This window comes from Amia ocellicauda, chromosome 14 (genome assembly GCF_036373705.1).
Source record: "Amia ocellicauda isolate fAmiCal2 chromosome 14, fAmiCal2.hap1, whole genome shotgun sequence".
Classification (NCBI taxonomy): domain Eukaryota; kingdom Metazoa; phylum Chordata; class Actinopteri; order Amiiformes; family Amiidae; genus Amia; species Amia ocellicauda.
In genome coordinates, this window is record NC_089863.1 from 20,906,123 (window position 1) to 20,926,460 (window position 20,338).

Consider the following 20,338-nt stretch of genomic DNA (forward strand, 5'->3'; position numbering starts at 1 on the left):
AAAACGGAAAACAGGAGACACTTCTTCACACAGAGAGTTGTCACAATCTGGAATAAACTACCCAGCGATGTGGTTGAAGCTGAAAGTTTGGGAACATTTAAAAATATACTGGATAGGATCCTTGGATCACTCAGTTATTAATGGACACCAAACAAGCACGATGGGTCAAATGGCCTCCTCTCGTTTGTAAACTTTCTTATGTTCTTAATGGCTGCCTGACATCTGGAACCCATAGACATCACCAGATGCTGGGTTTCTTCCCTGCTGATGCTCTGCCAGGCCTGACCTGCAGCTGTCTTTAGTTCCTGCTGGTTCTTGGGGTGTTAAAAATTGGACGATTTACTCCAGTACCGTATTCAGTGCAACAAGTTCATTCACATTGTGACAGGCTAGTTTTTGAAAGGAAAACAAATAAAACCAGGAGTACAGATCAAAAGGTGCCTTCTGGCAATTTATTTTGGCTTTTCATCAAACACGCAATATCAGAAATAAAACAAAATATCCTCCTAACGGATGTACATGCTCAAAAGATCAAATTGAAACTAAACAAGACCGTCAGTCCTGGTGCTTCCTGGATGCAATATGCAGAGATTGCATTTCCTACTGCAAGATAAAGATCTAAATAAGGAGATGATTTGAATCTATTTAATCTACATCCTACATAGATCTACACTCACCTAAAGGATTATTAGGAACACCTGTTCAATTTCTCATTAATGCAATTATCTAACCAACCATTCACATGGCAGTTGCTTCAATGCATTTAGGGGTGTGGTCCTGGTCAAGACAATCTCCTGAACTCCAAACTGAATGTCTGAATGGGAAAGAAAGGTGATTTAAGCAATTTTGAGCGTGGCATGGTTGTTGGTGCCAGACGGGCCGGTCTGAGTATTTCACAATCTGCTCAGTTACTGGGATTTTCACACACAACCATTTCTAGGGTTTACAAAGAATGGTGTGAAAAGGGAAAAACATCCAGTATGCGGCAGTCCTGTGGGCGAAAATGCCTTGTTGATGCTAGAGGTCAGAGGAGAATGGGCCGACTGATTCAAGCTGATAGAAGAGCAACTTTGACTGAAATAACCACTCGTTACAACTGAGGTATGCAGCAAAGCATTTGTGAAGCCACAACACGTACAACCTTGAGGCGGATGGGCTACAACAGCAGAAGACCCCACCGGGTACCACTCATCTCCACTACAAATAGGAAAAAGAGGCTACAATTTGCACAAGCTCACCAAAATTGGACAGTTGAAGACTGGAAAAATGTTGCCTGGTCTGATGAGTCTCGATTTCTGTTGAGACATTCAGATGGTAGAGTCAGAATTTGGCGTAAACAGAATGAGAACATGGATCCATCATGCCTTGTTACCACTGTGCAGGCTGGTGGTGGTGGTGTAATGGTGTGGGGGATGTTTTCTTGGCACACTTTAGGCCCCTTAGTGCCAATTGGGCATCGTTTAAATGCCACGGCCTACCTGAGCATTGTTTCTGACCATGTCCATCCCTTTATGACCACCATGTACCCATCCTCTGATGGCTACTTCCAGCAGGATAATGCACCATGTCACAAAGGTCGAATCATTTCAAATTGGTTTCTTGAACATGACAATGAGTTCACTGTACTAAACTGGCCCCCACAGTCACCAGATCTCAACCCAATAGAGCATGTTTGGGATGTGGTGGAACGGGAGCTTCGTGCCCTGGATGTGCATCCCACAAATCTCCATCAACTGCAAGATGCTATCCTATCAATATGGGCCAACATTTCTAAAGAATGCTTTCAGCACCTTGTTGAATCAATGCCACGTAGAATTAAGGCAGTTCTGAAGGCGAAAGGGGGTCAAACACAGTATTAGTATGGTGTTCCTAATAATCCTTTAGCTGAGTGTATAACATGGGCAAAAAACACAAACCAAATTGCCAGCTGTACTCACTCACTGTATCTCTCTCTGTGGGCACACACATTCAAACTTTGAAGTGCTTTAATTGGAACGAAAAACAACAAGTGTTTTCAGTGCTATAATTTGAAAGATTTAGAATTGTTTGAAACTTTATTTTCTCACTCTTTAACTTTCTTGTCTGTATTGGTGAAACACTAAATAAACTGATAATGGTTAGAGATATAAATAAGTTATTTAACTGAAATAAACATTTATTTTGTGTGATTTTCCCCCAGTGCTCAATCTTATGTCTTATTTCATATACAATGTCTTTGCTGTTTAACAAATGTAAAATAACGAACTGACTCGATTCAGATATTTAAAGTTATATACATAGGTTTCCCCTGTTTCCCTCACGGATGAACAGAAATGCTTGTAAGCTGCAGGAATTGAATTAAGTGCATTCAAAAACAATCCCTGTTCCTCATGGCATTTTACAATGTTAAATGGTTAAGGCATGTGTGTCAAACAGTGTGTTGCACTGATATATAACAAATACATTTGAGTGTGTCAGTCCAGTGTGTCTGACAGCGTCTCTTTCCCCAGCGTATCGCTGCCAGTGACTTGCCAGGGACACTACAGTATTGGGGTCAGTCTTTGCATGGCACTATGGACCTCAGTGGAGATGGGATTCCTGAGCTGGCTGTGGGCTCCCAGGGGAAGGTACTGGTGCTCAGGTGAGACGCCATCTTGGATTTCTACGTAGTGGCAGTCCAAGTTACACTCCTACAGAGAAAACTGGGTCCAGTCAACTGGAATCTGTACAGGTTGAAGCGCTGTTCTGCAAAACCTTGAGAAGATAGGTGTAGTTTAATGAACATGATTTTATTCAACTTAACAAACTGCAAAATGACATTGTTTCACATAAAGGGTGTGAATATTTTAAACTACAACTGTATGTATATATGGTGTAACTATACTCCTAATGTGTGACTGTTTTCTAATGTATTGCTGCCGTCCTAATGCATCACTGCAGGTCCAGACCAGTGATTATGGTTGAGCCCAGTGTGACCTTCAGCCCAGCCATAATCAGGTTGGACACTGACTGCATGAGTAGCAAGAATTTCATTGTAAAGGTCTGCTTTACCAACACCAAGGTCACCAAGGACAATATAGGTATGACTGGATATATAATTCCTCTTCAATACGTGTCTGTACTCCTGGTGTATATATAAAATTCCTCTATTTTGTGATTGTACACCAGCTATATTATACAGGGGGTGCACACAATTAGTCAACTCGTTGTTCATCGTTTCACAGATTTGTCACTAATGAATATAGTACGTTTTTTCGTTAATCGTTGTTTTTCATCACCTGTCCTCCCAGAGTTGGTGGCGGCTTTTGACACAGCCTAGGATGGTGCCAGCAGATATTATAAACTTATTTGATTACAGTATGAAAATAAAAGAAAAAACTGAGACGTCGAGAGCAAGCTGCTCCTCACTGCTTCTCCATCTTTGAACTCCTCCTACTTTGGGAAGAGACATTCTTATTACTCTCTCCAACTACAGGGACTGTGGAAGTGCAAAATAAGTATTTTAGTACTAAATCCTGATATCGTAACTGTTGCTAGACTCACACTCCCACCATCCCACAACATCCTGTGATTTTATGAATAATAATTTATCTCTAATTTTACTAACAGTGATTTTACATAATGTGATTTAATGCTGTGGAGATGGGCTAAGTAAAAGGTTTTGGTGTTTAGAAACAGTACAATACCAAGTTCATTCACTGAGGTCATATAGTAATGGTTAAACATGTATTGTTACGTAAAATAATCATTTGAATTAATTATAAGAGTTTATGGTGTTTGCAAGATGGGTTTGGAGTACATTGTTTTTATTTTGGGATGTTGGAACGCATCTAGGGCTATTCCAATTATTTCCCATGGATATTAATTCCCCTTAATTCATATCACAATTTGTCACGATCTTCACAAGAATGAATCCCCTATGATTTTCGAAGACCCCTGTATATGCAGTGTCTCCAAGTCTCTGTGCAAAAGCTATATTAAATATCATAGATTACACCTATAGACCATTCTAATCTTCTTTTATACCTTACTTGTCTTCACTTGATTTGTTAGAGTGATGACGTCAAATATTTGTAGAACTTGTATGTTCATGATTGTTAAACTGTGTAATTGGTGACTTATTTAAGTATGAGAAAAATAAATACATACAGTGCAGCAATTCCAATACGTGTCTGAACCTGTGTCAGTCTTCTATGAATGAATTTCATCTTGTGTTTTACAACATCTCTTCTCCAGGTGACCTTCAAGTGACCATCAGCTACAACTTCACCCTGGATCGCACTCGGAGTAGATTCCGTGCTTACGTCACTCCTAAAAACCGCCAGATCCAAAACACTTTCACAATGGGACTGAAAGAGAAGTGTTTTCCTCACAACTTCGTTATTCCTGTACGTGTCTGTGTTTGCTGCTTTTCTGTCTGAACTAAAGGTCTATATTAGTGTCTGAATAAATCTGTTGGTGTTCAGTGCATCTCTAGGGGCTACATCAGTATATGTATTACCCTTGGAAGAGGGTTCAGAACATCACTCCCCTTCTGGTGGTATGGGCCACGACCCACGTGTTGGGACCTGGCCAATAGACACACAGGGTGGTGCCCTAATGTTGAAGATCCAATGGGACAGGCATTGTTTAGACAGTTTGACCTGGTGACCGAGCCCCATGACACACGAACAGCTGGTCAAAATAGTACATGGGCGGACTATGGTGCTATCCCCACCATGGTGAGAAAAGGAAGAATGTGCTGACATTAGGAACATGTTATGCTGAAGGAATAGCCAATTAAATCCTATGACTTGGGTGGACAGAGTTGTCCTGTGCCCCGAAGGAAATGTGCTCCAGGCGAACATGATCGATTCTCACTAGGTAAACAGAAATGGTGGACTTCGAGCATGCATGGGGACCTGTTTCAGAAGCTGGTGCCACATCAATAGGGCAGGTAATTGGCTTAGGGCCTTCATCCAGACACCAGGGCTGGAACAACAGTCATTATGTGTGTTGTGATCTTGTGAAGAGTCTTTAGACTAGACACAAATGCCTCTGGAAGACCTATAGCAGCGATGCGTTCCCAGTCAGGGCCCAGACGCACAGATGGAAGACGTTGGGTTCTAATGCAAAAGCTCAACTTTGACCTGGGAGATAGACCCCGGAAATTTGTGTTTTTTTTTAGTTTTTTTCATCCCTCCATATTTTCCCACATTGAAAGTGTGGAGTAGGTTGTGTAAAGCAATGGGAAATAAATCCATTAAAATAGATCAAAATTTCAGGTTGTAACACAACGAAATGTGAAAGTCCAAGGGGGTGAATACTTCCTATAGCCTGTTATATATTGTTGGTGGGAAGTCATTACTGTCATCAAAATGTTGTGAACTGGTTGAAATCATAGTACTGTCCCCACAGATATTCTTCCCCTTATTGTATTATTATTATTATTATTATTATTATTATTATTATTATTATTATTATTGATATTAATAACAGAAAGACTGCTATTGGCTTAAATAGTATGATTTACTGTTTATTACAAGCAAATATATTGCACTATTTTATTGTAGAATGACTAGTAGAAACACATTATTTAAAACGACTGTCAGTTAAAGATTATCAGACATCGCAATACTATAACTATTAGAGTAATACTACATATACCTTAAATCATCAAAAACTATATATAATTTTTTCTATTATTAAAATCACCATAGGTAATATGTAAAAACATGTAAACTATGTTTTTCTTACGTTTATTCTCAATATAATATTTAATTTCATAATTTGTCGAAATCATAATTAAAGTAGTGCTTAAAAATGCTTTTTTGACATGGCATCTGTAGGAACAGCTGTCTCCACCTTTCTTTAAACATATACATTTATTGAATTGACAACATACTCATCACAATTATGTTTTAGGTTTTCTAATTAGTATAGTGAATGCTATTACGGCTTGTTCTGGAGTGGCTACAGAAACATTAATTACAACTAAACTAAAGTCAAGCAAAACACACGTCCAAACTAATAATAATCTTAGTCTGAATGTATTACTGTCTCTCTCACTTTCTCAGGAATGTCCTGAAGACTCATTGGTGTTTTTGTCCAATGAATTGGAGTTCTCTGTGACTGGTCTGCCTTCCTCTGCATCCAAACTGAAACCCATTCTGGACCCCAGGACTCAGACCAAAAAATTCTACCAGGCGAGTCTCTTCAGTTGGCACTGCTCTCTCCTCTGTATCTCCCCCAACATATATATCTGTACTGTGAATTAATTCTCTCTCTCTCTTTTTCTCAGCTGGACTTTGAGAAACAGTGTGGAACTGACAACAAATGTATCGACGAACTTAAAGTCAGCTTCAACTTTTCAGGGTATGAACTCTTGTGAAAATTAAACTAACTTTTAATGGTTATTTTGCAGTTGGTTACAGGTACATGTACAGAATGTAAATATAGTGTATGTATTGCAAATACAATTAGCTGGAATAGTTATGGAAAACTAATTGAAATATAGGGAAATATATTTGAAATAACTATTCCTTGACATTAAAACATATTTCAGACACACATTTATCAAACACACATATAGCACTGTTACATCAGATTGGAATGAGGTTGTTAGTGGAGTAAACGGTCTGTATTAGGGACTCTTCACTACTTTATATGAATCTATTATTATTATTATTATTATTTTTATTTCTTGGCAGACGCCCTTATCCAGGGCGACTTACAACATAAGTGCAAACAAAGTACAAGGCATCAATCATTACAAATTCAACTTAGCTAAAACATTCCAATTTACAATTTACACAAGTACAGTAAGTGAGGTCCTGCATCCTGGATGGTGAAAGCTAAGTGCTGTCAAGATGTAGGGTTACAGACGAGGGCTACGGGAAAGGGAGCAAGGAGGAAAACAATCAAGAACATGAGGAGCATAATAAGCTGAAGTGCTATCTAGCAGGGATAGAGGACTAATATTACAAGTGCTGTGGGAAGAGATGCGTCTTGAGTAAGCGCCGGAATGAGGTCAAGGCCTCTGCTGTTTTGACTTCGGTGGGCAGGTCAAATCTAGACTCAATACAGTTAGTAAACTTATCAAATTTGAAGATGATACTAAAATAGTTGGTGTTGTAAAAGCAGCACATTGTTTAATTACTAGTGATGACATAAAATTAAAATACTGTTTACTACAACTATTTAAATGGAAAATTTGAAAAATTAAGTGGTTCCAATTAAAGTACTTACAGTTAGTTCACGATGTATTTTTGCACTTTGTTATGCACTTATATTTTGTAAGTCGCCCTGGATTAAGGCATCTGCCAAGAAATACATAATAACAATAATAATAATAATGGCAGAGGCAGTGAAGGGAGACATTTTGACCTTCAGTTCAACGTTCAGCAGGGAGATTGGTCTCCAGTTAGTGCTGAATATGCTGTGTGTATTGCAGGGCATCAGAGCTGCAGGTGGGGATCACTCCTGTACTGAACCTGACGGTGTCCATACAGAATAGTGGAGAGAATTCTTACAACACCCACGTCATCCTAACCTATCCCTCCGCCCTGTCCTACCGCAGAGCTACTCTGCTGCAGGTAAACCCTCTCTCTGCACTTATATCATACATTCACTCTAGAGCAATACTCAATAAATACTACACTGCTGTTTTATTTATATTTTTGCTACTGCACTCATATGCTATTGCACTGATACAAGATTATCTTTAAATGCTGCTATACTAATACACAGATACTTCTGCCCTGATATACTCAACTGATATACTACTGCACTGATATTCATGTTAGGGTAGGGGTCAAAAATTCAGATGTAATCCCAGTCCAGCTACAATGCAATTTTATTAGCAGCTATAAAGAGCCAATCACACTATAAAGCAAGACAGTTTTATACAGTTGTAACAATGTGGGGGGTTGCCACAGTGCTGGGCCATTGTAATAAGTCTACGAAAACTGATGCAGATGACAGGGGATATAGGTGTGGATTTATTTATAGTGCAGGCATAATAGAAATACAAGAAAACCCTAGCTTTACTTGTGCGACAAGTCCCTCTCAAAACACAACACTAATCAAACAGAGTGCAAACAGTCCAAATTTGTCTCCAAATCCAAGTCAAAGTCCCTAAGCAAGATCAGTATCATGTTATTATTGTGAAACACACTATGTGTTACAGATGCCATCTTCTCTCCCTGGCACTTTCTCTTTCCACTTCCTCAACTCCACAATAATAAGGGCATATTGGCTTTCTGCTTTTATGCCAGAGCTGGCCAGTCACAGGGATCCTGTAGGTCTGGTGCTTCCACACCATGATTCACCCTCCTAGGGCTTCTGGGAGGTGTAGTGTCAGCTCCTCAGCCGTTGCATGCTCCTCCTAGCATCATGTTACACAGCATATATACAAATATTCCTTCTTAACCTACATTCAAAGCAGATTAAGTGGAATAATGGTGTTAAGGTTTTAGGAATGTAGAGTTGGGTTCATATACATACTAAGTAATTCTTAATACAGACTGGTAGGAGGTTAAATATATACAAACCTTATTGCTCTTACACAGTTCCAGCATTGACTTCCTTAATTTATAAGGACTTTCTAATAGTTATTTCTCCATCTAAACAGTGTGGGGAAGCAATAGAAAAGGTTAATTAAATGCTTGAATAAATTGTTAAAAGTGTAAAACTTAAAACAAGACAATGCAGTAGATACTGGAATACTGTGTACAGTTCTGGGCTCCACACTGCAAGAAAGATATCGCTGCTCTAGAGGCAGTTCAGAGGAGAGCAACCAGACTTATTCCAGGACTGAAGGGAGAGTTGTATTCAAACAGACTGAAGACATTGAATCTCTTCAGCTTGGAACAGAAAAAACAGATCAACAGATCAACCAAAAAAAAAGGGAACCTGGGGACGCAAATAAAAGTTGAGTTTAAAGTCCTTCAGAACAGAAAACAGAAGACATTTCTGCACATTTCTAGCCGTATGGGGAAAAAAACTCTACAACCATGTAGTGGAAGCCGACTCCTTGGGATTATTGAAGAACAGACTGAATAGACTGTGATTTTTGAATTGCTAAATTATTAGCTACCAAACTAGCACAAAGGGCCAAATGGCCTCCTACCCATCTTATGTTATGTTCTTTTTCCTTCATAAGGAAAGAAAATACACTTCCAGTCAAACGTTTTAGAAAAAAAAAAAAATCCAGTTTTTATTGAAATGTACGCAGTTTAATGTCTCAGTGTACTCTGAAATTAAAGCATAGAACAAATAAACAATTGGAGATTAAAAATTAATCATGGAATCATTTTTTTAACAAAATCTAACCCCTTAAGCTGACAAACACCTCTACCTTAAAATGGCACCAAATCCGTGCTCTTCACTGTTGTGTTGTTTGCCAAGTGTTTGGTGGCAGGCAACACAGAAACTGTGAATCGGATGTGTTTGAGAATGATGCACGTTGGTAGCCAAGAGAATAAGCTTTCAAATGATGTGTGCATTGTAGGAATACAGTGTCACTTCTATGCACAGGAGCTGTGCGTAACACTGACAAATAATGCTTAAGAGGGTGTAGTAACACAGTATAGTTACTTGAGCAGGTACTTCACTTAGATTGCTCCAGTAAAATGCCCAGCTGTATAAATGGGTACAAATGTAAGTTGCCCTGGATAAGAGCGTCAGCTAAATGACAATAATAATAATAATAATAATAATAATAATAATAATAATAATAATAATAATATAACTCTGAAATGTATATTATTTTTCAGTTTTTGGTAATCTAAACCTTTTTTTAACCTCTGTCAGTGTACCAGTGTACCACCTGTGTACCATTTCAGGTTATTCACTGGACTTGAACTGCTTACATTTCTATAAAAACTGGGAAAATGGGGGTATGCTAAAACTTTGACTGGTAGCGTATGATGCAGAGATAAGGAGGCCAAAGTCAGTTAAAAAATGTTATCATTTATGACAGAGCTCTGAAGTTCATACAGACATATACATAGCCTGCCCTGAACTAATTTGCCAGATCTACCACTTCCTTATAAATACCCAAAGCTATTGCTATAGTAACATGATGACATTATTACTCTTTACCTAGCCAACATCTTGTCACATCTTTTATATCTGCCAGGCATGTTCTGGGGTCATACATACTCCTCCTCAAAATATGTGCAAAAGAGTGGGATATGTCTGTGGGGCTCAGAGAAAGAGCAGGAAAGAGGAAAGCAGGCTTTCTCTGTCAGAAACATACACAAAGGACTTTGACATATGTCTCCGCAAACTCATACATGCCTGGTACAGGTCCTACTGATGACTGCTCTCCGCTTTTAGAGAACCAGGGTTGAACAGCAATGTTTATCAGTGTAGTATATCAGTGCAGTATCAAAGCAGTGTTGGTAAGCATTAATTAGGGGCATTGGGGGTGACTGACACTAACTTCTGGGATGGGGGTGTGAGGCGGTATTGGTAGTCCTGTAATTTGCGGGCTCCTATGTTATGTTGTAATTTCTCCCAATATTGCTGGCCTTTGTTGGTCTAATTAAGTGGTGACAGTGAGTCAATCATGACCCAGTATATGTTAGGGTACTGTACGTGTGTTTAAATTGTGTATTAATTGCCATGATTTGTTCCCCGTGGTTCCCATCAGTGGGATGGGAGGGCCACGGTGCAGTGTGAGGGGTTGGACATCAAGGAGGGGTCAGCCGTGCACTCAAGCAAATGCTTCATCAGCCGACCCATCTTCAAGAGCCAAGCCAAGGTGAGTGGACTCGTTATCACAGGAGTTGATATTTAAACCAGTTTAGGGGGAGTGTAAACTGGCTTACCACACCTTACCAGATTGCAACATTGTGATACAGCACAGTGACAGTGTGGCACAGTAAAACTGACTGTCCCGTTACAGTGTGAACCGTTTTATGACAGATCTTTCTCTTTGGTCTTCAGGTTGTCTTTGTTGCCACTTTTGATGTTGACGCCAACAGTCAGGTGGACAGAGTGGTTAACATTTCAGCCAATGCAACCAGGTACCGATGGAAAACTGACACTATTCATAGACCGCACATACTGTCCTCACAACCATCCACTACTTACAAACTAGAGACCCTCTACTCACACTCTACACTTACTGTAATATTCTAAGTCCAGTTCTAATCATCTTGGCTTTTCTCTTTCTCCAGTGGCAACGAAGAACACATCACCACAGGTAGCTTTGCCTTGAATAGTATCCCTGTCAGGTTTGGCATCAATATTCTGGTAAAAAGGTGAGTTTGTCACTGGTCCTTCTGTCCGTTTACTGCCTGTACTATTATATTATGGGCAGTAGTGGTTATGGGTCTGGAGTCTGGAGCAGAGAGTCGTGGGTTCAATGCCAGGTGGGGGACACTTCTGTTGTACCCTTGAGCAAGGTACTGTACCTAGATTGCTCCAGTAAATGCCCAGCTGTATAAATGGGTAAAATGTGAAAATAATGTGTGATATAATGTAACAATTGTAAGTCATCCTGGATAAGGGGTGTCTGCTAAGAAATTGAGTAATAATAATAATAATTATAGACAGAGCCATTGATGTATATATTGCATCCACAGCGCTGAAGACTCAACCCACTATATCAATTTCACATCGGGAAGCAATGATCTTAGAAGACCTGTTCATCACACCATCCAGGTATATATATATATCCAGAATATCATCTCTCTCTGTCTGCCCATCCCTACTTGACTTGGTACTTGTGGTCATTTGTAGAAAGCATTTATAATCAACAAATATCAACAAGACCAACAATTGCATGTCTCTCTGTATGGTGTGTTGTGTTCAGGTGGAGAATCTGGGCGCCAGGGAGATCCCAGTGAGCGTGACCATCCGCGTGCCAGTGAAGTTGGTAAACACAGACATCTGGAGCAACACTTTAGGATTAAAGGTCAGACTGCAATCAGTGGGAAAAAACCTTCTTTAGATATTTCAAAAGGGCAGAAACTCTGCCTGTGGATCACTGGTCCTGCCATCAACACTGTCTAGAGCAATATGATACGGTCACAACCGCCTGCAGAGCATGTAAAGGGAAGGGTTGTTTACAATAAATGCCATTCCAACACTCCCCCCGAGGTGAAAAATTACCTACAAAAAATGATCATAATTATTGCTTGTAGATATTAATGCTTATCAAGTTTTGTCCAAACTGAAGTGAAAACACTCACTTCTGTAGGCAGCCAAACAGAATGAAAGCACATAAGGAAATACAATGTATTCATTATTGGTATTTGTATTGTATTTATAAATGTATAATGTATGTATAATGTATAAAAAACTGAATTTGTTTGTTGCACTAAATTTCTACATTATAGTAATAATGACCGCAAAAAGTCTTTAGATTTAAATTTAAAAGTTTTAGCTTTCACTTCTTCAATGTTTAGTTTTCTTTTGAAATTTATAATGACCTTTCGGGAGTATACAACTGCAATTCAGCTCTCTCACTTCCTCCCAATAAAATATAAATACCCCGTCCTCATCACACACCCCTGGCATTCGTCGCTTCGCTTCCCACCACCTCCCCCAGCACTGCCTCGGCTCCTTGTCTCATTCCCCGTACAGAGGAGGAGGGGTTTGATAGTCTGGACTTCCCTCAGTCGAGCGAGAAAAGCAAAACCTATATTTAGCCCTCAAACCAAGTCACAAATCGATGTTGTAAACGACTGAATCCTCATTGGAGGAAGGGGGAAAAGTGGTATACCGTTGGTATACCGTTATGTCACTGATACAGCCTAGTGTGAGTGTCGGTGAAATTGTGATTTTTTTTTGTGCGTGTAGGTCCCTGGCTGCACGGTGAAAACTGAGGATCCCACGGAAACTGATGTTTTGAAAAAGTTGAAGGAAACGCAAATTCTGGTGAGAAATATTCAATAAGGTTCAAGACATGGTCTAAAGAAACTGAGTATATGCACGCTTCTGTACAGACAGGGTATGAGTATAAACCCTTTATCCCCCTCTTCTTCCTGTCAGAACTGCAGTGTGGCCATGTGTTCGGTCCTCTCCTGTTCGATTAGTGTCCTGAAGAACAGAGTGCCCGTCATCTACAACCTCACTGGGGAAGTCAGCTCAGCCTGGTTACAGCAGGTACCGGCCGTCTGTCCGTATTTCTCACTGTGACTTCTTTGATTGTATAATGGTCATTCTACATCAGCTCAACCAGAAAAGGGGGATTTTGAATTCCAACCATCTCATATCTTCTAGAAAAACTCACCTGAGGCTTTTGAGCGGTGAACAAGCAAAGCATCTGTGTTGAGCAAGCCGGGAGTTACTCTTCCAGCCTGTTTCACTTCAGGTTGCCCGTTAAAAGGCTCCATCTTGAGGGGCAAGATTTAAACCTCCAGATCGACTTAGAAAAGTTATTCTGAAATGGTTGGGTGACGACTCAGATCGAGTTGACACGGCATGACTCCATTCAGTCAGTCAATCAGTGTTGTCCTTATCAATCTCCATGCTTTCTCTCTCTCTCTCTCAGACTCAGCTTGAGTCAGTGCGGTTGGTCAGTTCTGCGTCTCTGGGGTTTGATACAAAGCAGTACATCCACCGTTTCACTAAGAGCAAGACGCTTATCAACACTGAGGTACGAACACACCGACACCGAGGCAGAGGCAAGACAGAGGCACAGAATCCATGCCGAAACACACGGATGTTGACCGTGTTGTCATGTACGTATTTCAGGTGCAGACACACGTGGAGGTCATTAAGGTGTACGACTACAAGAAGGAGATCATCGGGGGGGCGGCTGGGGGACTGCTGCTGCTGGCCCTCATCACACTGGGACTGTACAAGGTAATACCTACACTGTGTTCACCCCTCTGTCTCATCTACTGCACTGTTACTGCACTTTCACACTGTTCTCTTTTACTGAGTTCAGTGCTCCCTTGCCACTGTACAGGAGTCTATTATTTACAACACTTCTTAAATCAGGAATTCATCGTCAATGAGCAAAGTCCAACCCACGACACCCAGGTAGAGACAAGCTTGGAGCTCCACCCACTGGTGATTAGAGAGATACCACAGATGAAGGGATGTCAAATGGCATGATGGGATCCCTGCAATAGACTGAGACTGAAACTACCCCCCACTTTCATAACACAACTGGGACAAAGAGTGAATCCCAAGTGATCTAGAAGATGCCGCAATTATGACCATCTGCAAGAAAGGAGACAAATCTGTGCGAATTAGAGGCGTCTGCCTGCTTACCTCTGCTCGTAAGATCTCACATCGAGGGTCACTGAGCGTCTTAGTGGGCGAGTGTGGTAGATACCAGTGGAATTGAAATGGAGGGATCAGGTGAAGGTGAGGAGGAGGAGGGAGAGTACAGAAGATCAGATTTGGAAAGGTTAAGTTTAAGATGATGCAAGTGCATCCCAGAGCAGAGACAGGAATAGAAGCAAGAGAGGGTCAGAGAAGAGCTCAGTTGGGTTTTTGGAAACCAACTCTTGGGGCAGAACAGGATGATGCATCTAATTGGTTATTTGCCTTTAAAAGGCAGGACGTACACTCACCTAAAGGATTATTAGGAACACCATACTAATACTGTGTTTGACCCCCTTTCGCCTTCAGAACTGCCCTAATTCTACGTGGCATTGATTCAACAAGGTGCTGAAAGCATTCTTTAGAAATGTTGGCCCATATTGACAGGATAGCATCTTGCAGTTGATGGAGATTTGTGGGATGCACATCCAGGGCACGAAGCTCCCGTTCCACCACATCCCAAAGATGCTCTATTGGGTTGAGATCTGGTGACTGTGGGGGCCAGTTTAGTACAGTGAACTCATTGTCATGTTCAAGAAACCAATTTGAAATGATTCGACCTTTGTGACATGGTGCATTATCCTGCTGGAAGTAGCCATCAGAGGATGGGTACATGGTGGTCATAAAGGGATGGACATGGTCAGAAACAATGCTCAGGTAGGCTGTGGCATTTAAACGATGCCCAATTGGCACTAAGGGGCCTAAAGTGTGCCAAGAAAACATCCCCCACACCATTACACCACCACCACCAGCCTGCACAGTGGTAACAAGGCATGATGGATCCATGTTCTCATTCTGTTTACGCCAAATTCTGACTACCATCTGAATGTCTCAACAGAAATCGAGACTCATCAGACCAGGCAACATTTTTCCAGTCTTCAACTGTCCAATTTTGGTGAGCTTGTGCAAATTGTAGCCTCTTTTTCCTATTTGTAGTGGAGATGAGTGGTACCCGGTGGGGTCTCCTGCTGTTGTAGCCCATCCGCCTCAAGGTTGTACGTGTTGTGGCTTCACAAATGCTTTGCTGCATACCTCGGTTGTAACGAGTGGTTATTTCAGTCAAAGTTGCTCTTCTATCAGCTTGAATCAGTCGGCCCATTCTCCTCTGACCTCTAGCATCAACAAGGCATTTTCGCCCACAGGACTGCCGCATACTGGATGTTTTTCCCTTTTCACACCATTCTTTGTAAACCCTAGAAATGGTTGTGCGTGAAAATCCCAGTAACTGAGCAGATTGTGAAATACTCAGACCGGCCCGTCTGGCACCAACAACCATGCCACGCTCAAAATTGCTTAAATCACCTTTCTTTCCCATTCAGACATTCAGTTTGGAGTTCAGGAGATTGTCTTGACCAGGACCACACCCCTAAATGCATTGAAGCAACTGCCATGTGATTGGTTGGTTAGATAATTGCATTAATGAGAAATTGAACAGGTGTTCCTAATAATCCTTTAGGTGAGTGTATATCACGCGTTTGATTGGGTTATTTACTTCTCCTTGAAGTTGAGACTTAGCACTAGGGCTGCGTCCCAAATCGCACACTTGTTCCCTACCCTTGCGGGGCGGAAGTACTACCATGGCCCTCTTAAGTGCTGTCCCAGAGTGAGTGAAGGAGCCTAATCAGCTGTTAGCGCTTCAATGCTCCTCGGTGGAGTGAACAGAAGAGCGCGCTGTTGCGAAGAGTTTAGCGCGTCATCTGGGAAAATATAGCAGCGGCGGGTGCATATAAATGTAATGTAATGCTAGCTAGACAGTTGTAGAGATTGTTAAATTATGTATCAAGGAAATTATAACAGATAGATAATATAAAATTATTCTATAATCATGATATAAAGTTCAGCCAAAAAACATTATACATTACTGAAGTAGTACCCTATAAAACTAGGAGGTGATATTAGCAAACAATGTATTTCCAAATTATTATTTTTATTATTATATATTTTAATTAAATACAGAGACAGATGACTTGCATAGATGACGGTTTGCGTAGGTCATTTTTCAATCAAAGGCAAAGGCGCTGAATGCTGATGCTGAATGTGTCCCATTGAATGCTAGTTTTAGCTTCACCCTACACCCTCGCTCACTCAAGTGCACACTGTGACATCAGCACAACGTCACGCAAAGTGTACACTTGTCGAAGGGTGTAGGGAGCAAGTGTGCGATTTGGGACACAGCCTAGGTTGGAATCATTTTTAAGTAAAACAACGGGAAAAATATACTGGAATTTGCAAACGTTTTCCTAACAGTAATCGGCTGTATTCTGGACTGCAGCCAGAGGTCTTCCATGGCCAGATTAAAGTGAAAATAATTAGGAAAGCATTGAAATAACATAAAAGGACACATTAACATACAAACGTACAGTGAAATCTGCATTACCCAAAACCTTTTTTTAAACTCAACATATAAGCCACTCTTAAGCCCGGGACACACCAGTGAGTCAGTGTTTAATATAATGGCTGTCCACGGACCCAGACGCACCACACTGAGATTTCTGCCAGAGCAGTTTTGGACGCCACACAGAATGTGTTACATTATGGCACAGATGTATTAAGTAGTTTATATTATGATTATTATTAACTGGTTTTCAAAGTTGCCTATGGGGTTTTAATCCAATGTCTCCTTCATATTAGGAAAGGAAGTTGATCCATATAGCCTATAATTAATATTATTAATATATCTCCCTTCTCCACACCCACCCAAGTTTCTACCTTGTTAAACTGTATAATCGCAAAAATAACAATAAAATAAACTTTGCACAATAAACTGTAAACTGGTGTGGAAATCGGTTTGCACATATATAAGCAGACTTATACAATTATAAAACAAAAATAACCAGTTGTAAAAATTGCATAAAACTAAAATAACATCTTATGCAACGTGAAAGCACTTTTGAAATGGCACTGTCTATTACAGCTGCATATCAATGCAGAAAATGCTCTGTTTATGTAGTGTAGTGCCCTACACTAATACAAATCTGCTAATAAAATAATGGTAATTTTCTATACACCATATATTATGTGTTTCAGCAATCAACACAATTATACATCTTTCACAATCAATAATTTGCCCGGTACAAAGCCACCCAGCACATATTATTAGCCTACGTTGTTAATAAAATGTGTATTAATAATGTATTAAAAAATGTATTGAAACAATTCAGAATATGCTTGTGTGTTTTTTATATATTTGAATTGGCTTATTGGTGGCTGGTAAAATTGCACATCCACTAGCCACTGTAGATGTGTTACTGTAATTTCAATTTCCCAACCCTGTTCCACCTCCTCCTCATCTGTTGATGATTCAGTGAGGTTTTCCCAAAATAGACATTTATTTTTTTACTTTTAACTGTAAAATCTATTCTGTACGTGTACCATTTGTGTAAAGCCCCGGGACACACATTGTTTTGTACAACCTGAGACCACAGAAACCTAGGGTTGGACCCGGCTGGTCGTCCAGGGGAAGAGGGCCTTTTACACAGCAGCCCACCGCTTGAGAGAGTGACACCCGTGGCAGGAGCAGAACCATGGAGAACCCAGCTGGAGCCAACACACAGACTGGGCGAATACAGTCTGGTGCTCATCCTTTTCTCTCTCCTCTCTCCCTCCAGGCTGGCTTCTTCAAGCGAGGCTACAAGGAGATGATGGAGCAGCAGGCAGGAGATGCAGACGCAGGGGAAGACGCTGCCCCCCCCGCCGAAGAGTAGAGTCTGCAATCGTGACACGACAGGGTGCTGACTGAGCAGCACAGGAAAGCACAGTAATAGAGACTCGCAAAGTCATCTGTAGACTGCTGTACTGTGAACTATGGTACAGTCCAGTAATACCGCTCCTGGACAACCCAACACCCTTCTGTGTTTCATTCAGACTCAGTTCTAAATTACTTCTCTTTAATCACTTTAATTTATTGAGATAATTGGCCCGTTTGAACACTCAGAGATAGAGACCCAAACAGATCTACTTTTGTCTACATCCTGGTTTGATTTGTTTTTTTTTTCTTACATTTTCCTAGGCAGACAATAACTTCTCTTGGGTCTCACCTTTACAATCCATTTACAAATTGATCGTGTGTAATCAGCTTTTAGGGCATTTCAATAGGACTGTTTGAAGTATTTTCTGGGCTCTTGTATTACTTGATACAATAGACGTATTGATTGTGTGACACCTTTGACACTTAACCTACCTTTACTTGCATTATTAATTTATTGTGCTTTTTTTCCCCACAACTTATCATTGGGAATGTCTGGCTAACTGGGTGGCAAGAGGTTTGTATTGAGATTTTATTGCAGATTTACAAACACATCATGAATTTGTCTGCCTAACTCTACTGTACAGAGGAGCTCAATTTTCCCTATGGTCTACAGACCTGGTCCTGGGAGACCCTCGTTCACTTTAGGACTCATGGGTATTCCTACGGTTTATTCCCAATTATTTCTAAATGACCAAATTTACCAAAAGAAAATCACTATTGATCAGAAATAAGCACTTAGTGGGTGTCGTAAGGGTGACTTATAAACCCTGCTGAATTAAGCTTGTAGCCCAGCCTTCAAACACGATTTGTATAGTTTAATACAAATGCGTGCCTTTAACTATACTGATCAGTGTTACACACTAGATATCACTAAGCAGCAATCCTGCTAAAAACCATCAACGTTGATGGAACCAGTCCTATGCCAGAGGCTTTAATATGAATGTTTTGGATAAAGGGGCAAAGGTCTTAATATGCAGTGGACTTTTTGTCAAGTTTTAATGAATACTAAAGAATACTTTTAAGCAAATAAAATGTGCTTTGTAAGTTGTTTTTTTAATACTGTGTAAGAGTTTGTGCATACATTCCTGCATTTGTGTTACATTGTAGAGCAGGAACCATAATGCTCCATAACAGACTGCATTCATGCATTATAATCCAGGCTCTGCATTTTAATGTGACCTGCTTTCTAAGTTTCTATGTTCTGTACAAACTTGGCCAGAAAACACATCTTTAGCATCTTACAGAATCAGCAACAACTGATCAATATCTTGTGGCCTTTCATGTTACGTTAGGAAATAATTCTTCAGCACTAAATGTACATTTTAAACTTTGCACATAAGCAATTTCAAGTTCTTTTTCAACACTATAGTGTCTGGTGAAACGTGCTTTTCATTTTCCAGAAAGCCTGTGTAAAAAGGGAAGGAGTGCTTGATCATGCTGTGCATAGGTCACATGACCAACTGTGTGTAAAGTACAGCCTTCCTGTTTCTGTCCGGTGGTCTTTAGAATGTAGTTTTCTGCTTGTTTAATTATTTTTAACGGTTGCAACCAGCTTGTCTGCTTTCGGAAAGTGTTTTGCCCGGATATTGCTGGAAGAGACTTGTGTGGGCATTACAAGTCAAATGTACTGAATCTGGCAATAAACCTCAAAGTGTCATTGTATGCCTTCATTATGTAACTGGCATTATTGAAACTTCAAATGCATTTAAAGATTTCACAACGCCCTGTGCAGCTGATCTGTATTGGCTAATATCACTTTCAGTTCTAAGGTATTCAATATTGTTTCAGACAGGGCATGGACCCTTATGCCAGACTCCAGGATTGGCAAATGGACGGCAATTTATTTTAAAACACCACTTCATTATTAAACAAGTACAACTCCTTTCTCCCAAGATAATAGTAATACAATAGTTACAGTAGCTTACTGAGGTTACTGTAGTTTAAAACTGTTTTGTAATTAACAAACATTTTATCTCATTTAAAACATATTAGAGAGGTTTTCTTCAAGTAAAGCATTTATTATGGTTCCATTTAACCTAAAGTACATTACATATTTTGAAATTGATTAGTGTCAGATTTCAGCAAGAGAACCAAGGGGTTCACCAAGCACCATCCACTGTATTTTCCAGAGATTATAGAGCACTAATTCAACCATCAAAAACGAACAATTACAGCCTCTTCATACCTCTACTCAGTTAGCTGGAATCAAGTATTAATATACATAAAACAATGCATCTAATGTCGTCTTTAAGAATTGAATTACTACGTACACAGCTTAGAGTTATGCAACAGGTATAATGCAATCCCAACTCAAGCCCCAAGAGGTCTCCAAACACTGCTCAA

The 20,338-nt window shown here is 40.2% G+C and overlaps 1 protein-coding gene across 1 annotated transcript in view; it reads left to right on the plus strand.

The window, feature by feature from the left end:
- LOC136767733 (integrin alpha-M) overlaps positions 1 to 19,657 on the plus strand; it is a 49,517-nt gene extending 29,860 nt beyond the window's left edge. The window contains exons 16-31 of the mRNA XM_066721679.1: positions 2,490 to 2,620; positions 2,920 to 3,059; positions 4,216 to 4,367; positions 6,036 to 6,164; positions 6,260 to 6,333; positions 7,412 to 7,553; positions 10,616 to 10,726; positions 10,912 to 10,991; positions 11,145 to 11,228; positions 11,553 to 11,631; positions 11,783 to 11,884; positions 12,772 to 12,849; positions 12,964 to 13,077; positions 13,466 to 13,570; positions 13,669 to 13,779; positions 17,856 to 19,657. Of these exons, the coding sequence (XP_066577776.1) occupies positions 2,490 to 2,620; positions 2,920 to 3,059; positions 4,216 to 4,367; positions 6,036 to 6,164; positions 6,260 to 6,333; positions 7,412 to 7,553; positions 10,616 to 10,726; positions 10,912 to 10,991; positions 11,145 to 11,228; positions 11,553 to 11,631; positions 11,783 to 11,884; positions 12,772 to 12,849; positions 12,964 to 13,077; positions 13,466 to 13,570; positions 13,669 to 13,779; positions 17,856 to 17,951 (1,728 nt within the window). The 3' untranslated portion in view covers positions 17,952 to 19,657. The remainder of the gene's footprint in view (positions 1 to 2,489; positions 2,621 to 2,919; positions 3,060 to 4,215; positions 4,368 to 6,035; positions 6,165 to 6,259; positions 6,334 to 7,411; positions 7,554 to 10,615; positions 10,727 to 10,911; positions 10,992 to 11,144; positions 11,229 to 11,552; positions 11,632 to 11,782; positions 11,885 to 12,771; positions 12,850 to 12,963; positions 13,078 to 13,465; positions 13,571 to 13,668; positions 13,780 to 17,855) is intronic.
- The last annotated feature ends 681 nt before the right edge of the window (positions 19,658 to 20,338 follow it).